The sequence below is a fragment of the Polyodon spathula genome, chromosome 13 (assembly GCF_017654505.1).
Source record: "Polyodon spathula isolate WHYD16114869_AA chromosome 13, ASM1765450v1, whole genome shotgun sequence".
NCBI classification, from domain to species: Eukaryota; Metazoa; Chordata; class Actinopteri; order Acipenseriformes; family Polyodontidae; genus Polyodon; species Polyodon spathula.
Window position 1 is genome coordinate 10,578,062 of NC_054546.1, and position 12,394 is coordinate 10,590,455.

The window sequence follows — 12,394 nt, forward strand, 5'->3', positions numbered from 1 at the left end:
TTTGAAGAACTTCCCACAGAACACTTTCCATTTTCTAAAACTACAGCAGCATGCAAAATTGGTTCTGACAGTAGGCTGATGAATTAAAATGGCCCAAGTTGAAGTTTCCCTTTTCTTGGCTAGCCTACATCTTTGAGAAATGTTACGAAATGCCAGTCTTTATGATTGACATTTTAGGCTGCCACATCTGATACTTTGGAAATCAAAGTTCACTTCTAGGTGTTTAGTTGTTTTGTTTTTGTTTTGTTTTTTTTGTTTTTTTAAATGTATTTCATAATGTTATGTTGATTTGTACTTTTAAAAGTAAGATTTAACTATTGTCTATAATCAAATTTATTCAGCAAATGGAAGAATTCAAGGACTAAATTTAAGGAATTTTGTTGTGTGTGTGAGATTATGTACAGTGTTTGTTTTTTTAGAGACATTATAAGATGACATTACTTTGAATTTCACTGAAGAAAGAAATGAACAAATACAATTTACAATAAGGCAACCGTTCAGATGCTGTAAGTTATTCCCCTTTCAGAAAGTGCTGCTGTATTCTTTTAGATCTGTGGGCAGTGTAAAGAGATGAGAGGAGTGGGAAGGATGCATTTGCTACATTGGTACATGCAACATAGATAAAGAAAATCTCTGCTGATAAAAGACAGGTTGGACTGCACTCTGGGCAATAGGGAACCCGTTTTTACTCACAATATATCACTATCAGTGTGCAGTTAAAATTATAGAATGTCGGGTTCCAGGGCAGCAAGGAAAAAATAAATCAAAAATGTGTCAATAGTTATAAAAATAATTTTAAAAACATATTTAAAATACATGGACTTTACCATTTTCCCCATATGACCATCACGTCATGTTAAGACAAAAAGTCAGGAATAACAAAATACATTATATTAAAAAAATAATAATAATTAAAAAAAAAAAAAAAAAGAAACAGTGGTTTATTATCTGATTGCAGTTCTAGTTTTCTAAAAGAAAGACTTTTTTTTTTTTCATTAAACATTTGGGAGACATTTCTAGGTAGCTACATACTGTATGTAGAAAATTCCATACTTGAGTGTAAATAATTGATTGCGCCATGAAAAAATGATGACAGTTTTTTGTTTTTCAGCAACTGTTTGTTTAGGCGTAGGCTTTAATTATCTCTGAACTTTACAGATGCACAATTTTTTTTTTTTTTTTTAGCTAAATTATTAATATTGGCCCTAACTGCTTTGGACAAGTGCCTATATAGGTCAGATTATAGTAATGTGACATTGCTACATTAACAGTAATGCTAGATCTGCTGGAATGCCAGTCCTAACACAATGTATTTGTAAATGTATTACTTTTAATCAAACTTAAGCTTTTGTCAGTTGAGGAATTTCTTTTTAAATGTTTAGTTTCTGTACCTAGATTGTGCATGCATTTCATACATACACTGCACTGCGCTAACATACTGTAAACTATGAAAATATAAAAAAAAAATTGCATATTTCTATTCCAACAACAATTCAATTTATGTTAACATAGTTTGATGTTATTGGCAACACTATGTGGCTAACAAGTTGTTAATGTTTCCTATTTGGTGGCTGTAAGACACAATGTCCTTCCAAGGGTTTGCTTTTGTTTTTCCACCTGACTAGGAGAATTACCTTCAAACAGAAGCAGTTTGGATCTGACAGCATCTTTCTTCATGGCATTTTATTTCTACATCTGTTTGACATGACATCACTAACATGCTGATGTGTGGCCACTTTAAACACGTTCATTCTCTAAATACAGAAGCAGTGGGGCTTTCTCTGTTAAATCATTATCACAATCATTCTGTTATGTAGTGAATGATATAATTACTGATTTCTAATATATACATTTACGCCATATTGCTTCTGACTACAAAAACAATGTATTTATAATTAGGCCTTTTTTCTACCTCTGGGGGCGCGCGCACGTGCGCACGTACGCGCGCACGCACGCACGCACGCACAAAACCTACACATTTAGTATATTCTAGAAAAAATAAGTTTCATAACATCTGTATCATAAAATTTAATACATCATTCTGGCTGAGTCAGCCTAATTTGTTCAGCCAACGCATATTGCTGTTAATTAAAAGTATCTGGAACACTATTACACTGTTTTAACAAAAACATACATAAAATAGTCATCGTTTATTTTCATTTTTGCACAACTTCTTGTTAAAAAATAAAAGTATACATCATGCATTTTGCATTATGACTTAATAACAGTTGCAAAGCTCTATGGCCTTTAAGGGTTTAATAATGTGCTAAAACATTACGAGAATTTTACTTACGTCGTTTGCAGCCACACTTTTTGATCCTTTTGAGATCTGTGATGTCATCATGACAAGCTTTGCAGTAGAAAAGTGCCCTGAAGAAATACATTGGAAAAACTGACACTTTTCTTAATTCACACAAAATAAATTAGACCCACACTTTATCATGCTAGAAAGCCAGATTAATAAAATATGCCAATATCAATTTCTTGAGATGTTTATATACAGTTAAATATTTCAATAAATATTTGCAGTACAACTGTTCATTCAAAAAGTGAGCATTTTATTTTCTGGCTAATTGGAGTATTAAAGGAAGAACATGGAATAATAAAACCATTGTTGTTTGTGAAAGAGGAAAGTATATTACTATCTGTTGGAACATTTTATTTAGATATAAATGAATTTTTGGTTTTAGAATACAACTCATAGAATGGTTTAAAGATTAAGTCAGATTTTGGTAAACTTAGACAGTAAGTTGATAAAGATCTTTATGGTCACTCTGTCCTTGCTAGGACATGTCTGACCTCCAAGACTTTTTTAAATAGGTGTTGGCCTCTCCTTTGATGTCCAGTTCTAACATGCAAGGCATTTGCCATTTAGGGTGGATCATTGTTTATATGTTAAACATCTTTACAAACTAGAAAAAAAACTGGTTTTCTTAGGAAATTACAATTAATTTTATGAGGGTTATACAAATTGGCTACTTCAAAGAGAAACTAGATTGAACCAGATGCTTTGAAGCTAGGGTTAAGACAAATGGACAATCAACCAAGTGATAAGAGATTTGTGTCTTTTTCTGATTGGTTTAAGGAAAAATTGTGATGTCACTGAGAGACTGCATTTAAATGATACTGGAATGTTCTTTGTATTGCTCTGATCCGTGCTGGGAAAGAGGATACCTGCAAACTGGTGTCACCACGTAACCTTTAAGAGGTCTGGTTGTAACTTTTATCTTCAATAAACTATACTTATCTGAAAGCCAAAAGAAGAAGCTTGCGGCTTCTCTTTTCCTTTTTTTCTTTTATGCCTTAAATTCAGCACTATCAAACCCAAGGCATTACCTCATAAAGCTCTGCTAAATGCAACTCTACTGTATAATAGAACCCTGAAGGAAACTATTTACACTACAGTGCTAAAATCAAACTTCAAACTTTTGATACTTCCCAACAACAAAAGACACCTTGTTTTTTCATCCTTCCTAATTGCAAGCATTTTGGCAATAGCAGGCTGGAAAGTTGCCACATTGGACTGGCACTTTTGGATCCCAACCCTTACAGCAATTTTGGAATGCAAACTTAAAGTCCCCTGGATGCAGAGGTTGAATGCACTAGAACACTAGTGCTTTGTGAAAACACACTGTAACTATGCCAGACCTTTTTAACTGTCTTAAAACTGATTCCATTTCATTTTATTTCAGCAAGCTTAAGTGAAGAATTATTACCTTTTTACTTCTTTGGCATCGCTGGCAATAAAGAATCCTAAAGTACCTTCCTGCATCTTTACATGGTTCCCAGGGTTGATCAGGATACTGCTCGTTTTAGAGAAAAATAAGGGCATTAATTCCAGTAATTAACTTCCAACACCATAGTAGTGTTCTAACCAAGAGGAATGGTACACACAAATATATTCATTTATCAGAATTTAATTGAATAGAAGAATTATCTGATTGTTGTTATGCTGTGTCCAGACTTCAAGATAACATATACATATCTGCATGGCTTTACTGGTATGAAGGTGTTAGTAGAAGAAATAGACACAGTGGCATTCTATTTAATTCTCGCACTGAAAATACTTGTCAGGTTTATAATTTGTTTTATAAAAGTCCCTGTATATTTAAATGGATGTTAGGAATTTCATTAATTTTTAAACCATACAATGTATTTTTTGTATTTTTCTTAGAATACATACAAATACCAAAAATAAAAATGACTTATAAATTGCCCACATCCATTTGAAATAATATAGGTGCAGAGGCCGACAACAGATATTTTCAACCAAATCTTGAAAATTGAACATGCCCATGATAAGCACATACTTATGATGTAATAGATTTGAAGCTGTATTTCAATATTTATGGCTTGGATTCCAAAGAAATCAGCTCTGTTATATGAAATGTGAACTGCACAAAAAAAGGACAGTCTTAGTGTGTTGCAATCCAAAGACTATAACCTCATTATTGTATATTCCCTCTGAATTACATCTTAAACTGCTATACATTTAAACTGAGATGCATTAAATAGTTCTATTTTAGTACGAGGCTTTATACATACATGACAGTGAGAAATGGTATCACATAATACTTAAATGGGCTTGATTTTCAATTTTGACAGTGAATGCTTGTGTCTCAGAACAAAATCAGTGCATCTACCTAAAACTTGTGACTAGTGAGCACCACCTAAAACATGGTATCATTCCCCATTAATTAGACTGCAACCGGATTGCACAACAACATTCGTTAATGTTTAACTACAAAATGGGATTCTACTATAACTGTGACATGTATCACAGAATTACCTACCCTTTTGTATATCCTGTTATGGTAAATGAGCCCAGGTGAAAGCGACAAACTTGCGAGCCGCAGTTACATGCACATGTATTGAATAGTAACTTTAGGGATCATGCACATGACTTTCACCTTTTCAAAAATATAATTTGGCCTCCATGTTAAAACATTCACACCTTTTATAGGAGCAAAAAAGTCATGCAAAAATATTTTCAGAAGAAACACTCATTCTTTCCTCTGGGCTCTATATCAGTAGTTGTATACATCACACAACCAATGAATTATAATAACAGGAAGTACAACATTGAAAGATAGTAGTTACACACTACAATGCATGCTAAACAAGTTAAATCATTTAAATAAAATCACTGCAAAACCACAAATGTTGCTCCCAAAATCTGAGATTTTTACTGATTCATTCTTATTTGTAGAGGCAACTGAATATCAAATAATACACAAACCATCTGTTTATCATAGATGTAGATACCATATATGCTGTATTTTAAAACTTTATTTAACATTACCCATCAGTACAGAACACTGAACCTCATAAAAACATCATATTCTGGGAAACAAGAAACACACCACACTGTTTCACGCTAAGATATTGTAAGCATGCCTTTACCAAAAACAACTCAAACAAGAAACCCAAAAGAGGTGTGATCACTGCAGACCATGTAGCTGCTAACTGCTGCAGTAACTTCTCTGCAGTTGGATCATTTAATACCAAACTGACAGGAAGCCACCTCTCTTTATGAACATCTACTCAAGAGCACAGAGGCAATGGGATACTAATTAAGAGACAACAGCACACACATGGAATGAAGGGAGTTGTGAACAGAAGGAATGTAAAATGAATCCAGTAAGCAATCAGATTTGGATAAAAAGGATGTTATCCAAAAAAAACTTTGCTTGCATGCCTTTGTCATTTCAATCGATGCAAAAGAAAGTCATAATGGTGGTAAGAACAGAAACTTATTTCATGAAAAAAAAAACTATGAACAAAAGCATGCCATTGCCAGAGAAGCAGGTGTTTTGATGGAAATGAAGCTTGGTTGCATATATGTGATTGGTTTACAGCAAATGAACTACAATGGTTTCCTCTGTCAACTTTAATTTATGATTTACAAAAACAAAACAAAACAAACCAAAAAAAAAACTTGCAGATATTATCTTAGAAAAGCCTTCTTTTTAAATTTAGGATTGTTCAATATGAAATGAAACTATGAGAACATGAAGTACTGCTTCGTACACATAAATCCTGAAGTAAAAACACCAGAAAAAGACTTTGGCTGGTCAAGTAAATGCAGACAATAACTGCTGACGGACACTGAAAAACATAGGTTACAGAAAAGCAGACATTTGACATGAGACAATTTCTCCAAAAAAAAAATAAAAATAGAAAAAAAAAGGGAGGGGAATATTTGCCTGGATACACCACCAGTGCCAAAAGCCTACTCTCTTTTTGCCTGCAAAGAAGTTAGTGCATTAGGCACATTTATATATAATAGCTAAATATCGGACTGTTTTGGGGAACATATCCTTTTGATTTAATCCTGAAGCTGGAGGATCTAAAGGAGTGAAGGTAGGGCTGAGGGTTGAAGGAAAGATAACGAAGAGGGCATACCGCTTTCGGCTTCTGCAAACAACAAGAAAAACATTTCAAATCAAACACTGTCACTTTTTGAAGAACACAAGCAACATAAAAGACTTTAAAACAAAGACAAATAAACAACAAAGGCAAGAAAATTGTTAATGTAGCAGTATAACACAAAGGGTGATGGGGAAATATAGATAGATTTTATTTAAAATTACTTCCTTCGAACAAATAAAAAACAACTATGCGACTATTTTTCAAGAAACTATTAACAATATCAAATTTGTCATTGATTGCAGGTGGGCCTTTGTATATATATATATATATATATATATATATATATATATATATATATATATATTTTAATGATGAATTTGCTAAGGATTTGGAATACACAAACAGGGTACCCTACCTAAACGTATTAAATATCTTAATCTCTGGTTACATGGTGTATCATTTGCAATGGTAAAGTGAAGAAGGGATGCATTAGTATATTAATAACTCTTGACAAAGGTGATGATAGTAGGGGCGGGACTCGGTAATTAGAGGTGACTGAAACATAGTACTTCATGTTAATAGTTATCATGGTAAAATATTAAAGTTAAAAAAAGTCACATTGACACTATTAATGTCAGACAATTTGGTTTAAACGTAAATCTGACAAAAACAGGGTTAAATTAAATGGTTCACAAGAGTTAGAGACTTTTTTTTGTTTGCAGATTCCAGCAACATTACCAGTGCCACCTCCTGGTACTATACATTGTTCAGTGTCAGAGGCATTCATTGGTAGATATGCATTTCAGATATCATAAAAAGATATCATAATGTACAGACAATTCTTCTCAAGGGGTACTTCCACATGTAATTGTGTACAAAAGGAAAATGTTCCAATGAACTCACTGCTAGTGCTCTTCTGGTTGCCATTTGTTTTGTGATAAGAATAGTCATTTCACACAATTTGTTGTGGTAGAACTCAGGGACACGGGTAGACCTCTTATTTATTAAATACCAAGGAACTCCTAATGTAAAAGGGCACGACAAAACTCACAACAACCAGAGGGGTACTGTAACAATGAGAGCCTGGCGAGTTCAATCAAGAAATGAAATCAGTCCATATAAATTGAGCAGTGTCTCTTTCATACACACATTTTCTATAGTTATCAACTTTATCTGTTCAAGCTGAATTGAATACTGATTTTGAAGAAAGTGTCTACCACCTAGCTCCGATTCTATACTAGCTGCATTCAGAAATGGCTAACCTGGTGATTAAAAAAAAAATAAAAAAAAACACTCCTTTAAAATTGTATTCCTCTACAAAATGGAGGAACACTGAAATCCTAGTTTCTGCTGATATTTAGAGCAGGCATAACCTTCATAGTTAGAAAATTAGGCTGAACTATTTTAGCTTTTAAATATTTACAACCGGGGACAAATCGGTACCATACTCAAAAACAAAATTACACTGTAAGACAAACTTAGGTGAGGTGGTGAAATAAAACACTGAAATGTAGCAACAAAGTACCCCTGGTGGTAAAGCAGCTGCTTTTCACTTGTGTTAATCACATTTATACGGTCAGGATTCCTGTCCGATAAAATGCAACTGATGACGTATGTGTATCAGGTGAGAAAAGATTGTGTCTTGAGTATTATACTGGTAACCTCCAAATGACATTGTAACTATGCAAACAGATTGTAAAAAGGTACAAATGTTCAGCTGTAAAAAAAAAAAAGAAAAAAAAATCTTACCTGCTTTCCCTTTTGTCTGACTTGTATTCAATGGCTATCAATAACAACTTCAGCTTCACAAAACACAGTCTAAATAAAATAAATAAATAAATAAAAAAAGAAGAGAGTGAGTCAACCTAACAAAATCATTCCTGTGGTTTTCTTTTTTGGTTCTCCAGTACTGCTGTGCTGGAGGAAGCGTTGTGTTATGCAGTGTTTAAGTTTGTGGCTCACTGTATTCTATATGGTTGTTTGTACTTACTCACAAACCATAGGGAAGGATAAACCCACAAATGCATTGGATAGATACTCTGTGTACATTTCATTGGAAACCCCTTCAAGATAGTATTTCTGCCAAGTGTCCTCTTCAATCTAAAAACATAAAACAACAAAAAAGTGTAAAAAAAATCATTATGAAAGTGTATACCAGGGTAATCATTAAAACTCACTAATGCAGTATTGATGTCTTATATACTGTTGATATGACTGCATGATTGACAAACAATCAAGCCCAGGCACAACTGCATAAAAGAGGCAGGAACCTCCCAGTCTGGGTTGGGTTGTTCGGAGGAGGAGCGAAAGTGAAAAGACATCTAAATAGAAATAACATTTGCTACTCGTGCTGGTTTTAAACCAGCACTATACTTGTTTGCTTTATTGTACCTGTCTCTTTTGGTCATTTTGTTTTTTGTTTGGTGTGCAGTGTTTTGTTTTGTAAAAGCGTTTTGTTTGTTTGTTTGTTTTATTAATTAATAAACATGCACAGAGCGCTTCATCCTGCAGTACTTGGGTTTGTCTCTTCTTGGTCTGTGAAGTCACCACCAAGCCATCCTGCCACAGTATTCGTTTCTGTTCTCTAAATTACGTAATATGAATGTATACCACCCATCAACCCAGAGCGAAAGTCTCCCTGTTTGTCTAAATGCTCTCCAACTTCATCTTTTTTTCCAGTCATTTTCCTTCTTGCTATTATTAGATAACTTGTTTTTGTTCAGCCCCAACTTTATGTTACCTTTACATTACTTGTTAAAATCCCCCTTTTTTATTATGTTGGTATAGTATGCCTCCTACTTATGTTCTTTTTGATTGTTCTGTAAACTGTTACTTTAATTTAATTCCTATGAATGCATGTCAGTTTTTGTTACCTACAGTGACATCTCATTACCGTGGTTTATGAACATTTCAAACGGTTGGTTAAAAACTGCTCAGCTTTGTTCAGTATCTTCCTTTGCTTTCCCAATAACACACTGGGATTTTCCAATTTTCCTTTATCTGCTTGCCTCGTTTCACCTAAATAATTCCCTTCTGGTCCTCTTCCTACGTGCCCATTCAAATCACCCACAATGGAAAGCTGTGGGCTTTATTTAAAAGAATCACCATAGCATGATTTGATTCCTGCATTGGCCAGGGGGTCATGATACTACATCAGTACTATACATTTTCTTGAGATTCAACAGTATTCCTTTCCCTTTAACTTAAATCATGCCTGTAGTATTTTGACTGTAGCCTACTTTACTCATTTCAATGGGTGCTTAATCTAAAGCGAGACATATGAAGTGAAAGGGCAAGATGATTACAGGACTTTATTTAATTTTTTAGGGCTGTTTTTCAATTCAATACCAGTTATAATGTAGCACTTTGAAATGCCTCATTACTGCATGTATTTTTATTATAGTTGCATGCTATAATACATTTAGGCTTTTTCCAATCTTTTAATTTGTTGCCAAAAGCTAAATAAATGAATCCATATGCTGCTATGCTACAAAATCAAAAGGCAAAAAAAAAAAAAAAGATTCAAATATAACATTTTGGTTTCCTATGTTTGTTTTAAATTACATTTTGGGCAGACAGTTTGAATAAATCATACGGTTGCAAAGCCAGTCATAATGAAAAAGGTCTGTTTCACCTCATCATTAATCTTATATGGTTGGTTATGATTGACTAAATATTAACATTAACATATGTTTTTGTTCAAAAAATAAATAAAAAAACTAATTTTGTTAAAAACTATTTTAAAATATGTAAAGTAATTTCATGTGTTTATAGAAAGCTTTCAAGACTCCCTTTTTTGTTAGCATTTTTACCTTAATTGCTACATCTTTTTTTTTTTTTTTTTTTTTGCAGGGTAACAAAAATGCAGATGTCACCACACATACACTGTTTTTAATAACAATGCTCCCCCCCTTTCTTAAAGAAGTACAAAATCCTTATATACTGTGCCCATAACAACAAGTGAATATAGCAGTATAATGCAAATTGCAAGAGAAAAACTTTTGTAGGTTTACCATATACTTGTTTTTTTATGGTTAAGAAAAGTTGGATCTCCTGCTCTGTGTCAATTTCTTTCAGAATATCTTTCCAGAAACTGTTGCCGAAATCCAAATCAATTACATTTATTATTTAATTGTTCCTTCAGAAAGCCCCAAAAAACGGCAGTAGACCAACACCCACAGCCCTGGCATCACTGTAGAATAGATCCTTCAGCTATTTGGTTTGTGGCAGCAAAACTGGATGCATTTCATTTGAAGAGATGCTTCCACATGCTGAAGAAAAGTGAATATAATGCTACCTAAACAGTGACTCAAAAACAGGCACTTAAGAACTTAAGAACTCCTCATTCTCTTACTGACAATGGATTTTTTTACATATCCAATGAAAAGTTTGTACTGGTTTAGAATACTACTTTTTGGAAATACTACAAAACTGTCCTTACTTCAAGAATACATTTTAGGACTTGAGTTAAGGAAAATGAGTTATGATGCCGGATTACATCATTCTACAAAATGAACACATGGTCCAAATTTACATTCTTAGTAAGAGGTCTGCTGGGCAGTATATTTTAAAGTTAAACCATTCATTTCTATTATTACCCACAATGAGGTAACAAAGAACCATATGAAATATGTTACTATAATGACAAATTTGTTTCGGGATAAACATGTGGGTTGCCTAAATAAGAATACAGCTTTGAACAATGACTTAATGTCCATATGTATGCCAAATACAATTAACAATGCTTTTCAGAAGGAATTTGATTGATTAATGTGTTATAGGAATACTTCTATAAAAGTACTTCTATAAAGTTTGTGTTAAAAGTTGTGCTTTCTTTTCAAAACCAATGACAACACAGATGCCTGGTTGGTAAATCATAACAAGAAAAGACAGTACCTTGATACATGACCTCATGGAGAAGAGGTTGGCTAGCATTGTGGAGAGGCCTTGAGCCAAGCAGCTTTGTGCTATGAACCCCAGTTTAAGTTCAGCGAGGCAGATTGCATCATCCCCCTCTTTCCAGTTCCAACTTGGAATGTTTAACAGATGGGCCTGAATGAGTAAATGAAGAATATTATAAATCACTTTTCCAGCAAACACTACTTATTTAATATAGTTAAACTAGAACGATTAAATAAAAATAATAATAATAAAAAAAAAATGCAATATAATAAAAGCAGAAGCTCTCACCTTATTATGGTACTGTAACATTTGTGTGATGACTCGTATCTTTGGATGATAATTTTTTATAGAAATAACCCTACAGATTAAAAAATAAATTAATTAAAAAGAAAGAAAAATACTTTTAATTTTTCCAGTCATTTAAATGGCCACATTTGATAGCATACCAACAATTCATTATCAAAGTCAACCATTTTAAGCTTTACAAAAAAAACATTTATCAACTTGTTTGTTCCTGGATTTAATTCCAAAAGCAAGGTATTGTTGACACATGACACTTTATTGGCAAACTGGTACAACAGACTACAAGCATCAGTGATCATATAAAAATAAGGTCAACTGATCAGCACGGATTGTTATAAGACTCTGTTGCCATGGGCCTTGTATAATAAATAATTGGAGAATGTTACTAAAATTAGAAAACCTCCTAGTATGTTATATGTATATGGTCATGTGATCCAAGCTATTTTAAAGCAGGATACTGATGACTTCACAATGGTGCCCGTGCAACTGGTTCACCTCTCAATGCACTGCACTGATCAGTGTGTTCTCTAAAATAGTCACCCCGGATATTCCAACCAGCAGAAAGTACAACTCTGGTTGTTAGGAGATCATGATGGCTCATATTTGTGACATGCTATATTGTGACATATGTGCTACAGTGACCAAAATCATAGTAAACCAACACTGGAAAAGACACACCTGTTTCCACTCAAACAAAGGACATCCTATAATCTTTTGACTGTCAATGTAGATGAGTTAAATCAACAATCCATTAATATGCAGTACCGATGTTCTGATGGTTCAGCAATATGAAAAACCAACTACTGAAGTGGTAAAT

The 12,394-nt window shown here is 33.5% G+C and overlaps 1 protein-coding gene across 34 annotated transcripts in view; it reads right to left on the bottom strand.

The window, feature by feature from the left end:
- LOC121325589 (calcium-activated potassium channel subunit alpha-1-like) overlaps positions 1 to 12,394 on the bottom strand; it is a 132,443-nt gene that overhangs the window by 36,927 nt on the left and 83,122 nt on the right. For 10 of the 34 annotated variants that reach the window (XM_041268345.1, XM_041268344.1, XM_041268362.1 and 7 more), the window contains 8 exons: positions 11,563 to 11,632; positions 11,269 to 11,424; positions 8,363 to 8,472; positions 8,122 to 8,190; positions 6,406 to 6,417; positions 3,717 to 3,803; positions 2,294 to 2,370; positions 694 to 702 (listed from right to left, as the gene is read on the bottom strand). In XM_041268345.1, coding sequence (XP_041124279.1) covers positions 694 to 702; positions 2,294 to 2,370; positions 3,717 to 3,803; positions 6,406 to 6,417; positions 8,122 to 8,190; positions 8,363 to 8,472; positions 11,269 to 11,424; positions 11,563 to 11,632 — 590 coding nt within the window. The remainder of the gene's footprint in view (positions 1 to 693; positions 703 to 2,293; positions 2,371 to 3,716; positions 3,804 to 6,405; positions 6,418 to 8,121; positions 8,191 to 8,362; positions 8,473 to 11,268; positions 11,425 to 11,562; positions 11,633 to 12,394) is intronic. The other 24 variants (XM_041268343.1, XM_041268342.1, XM_041268364.1 and 21 more) reach the window with 3 other exon arrangements.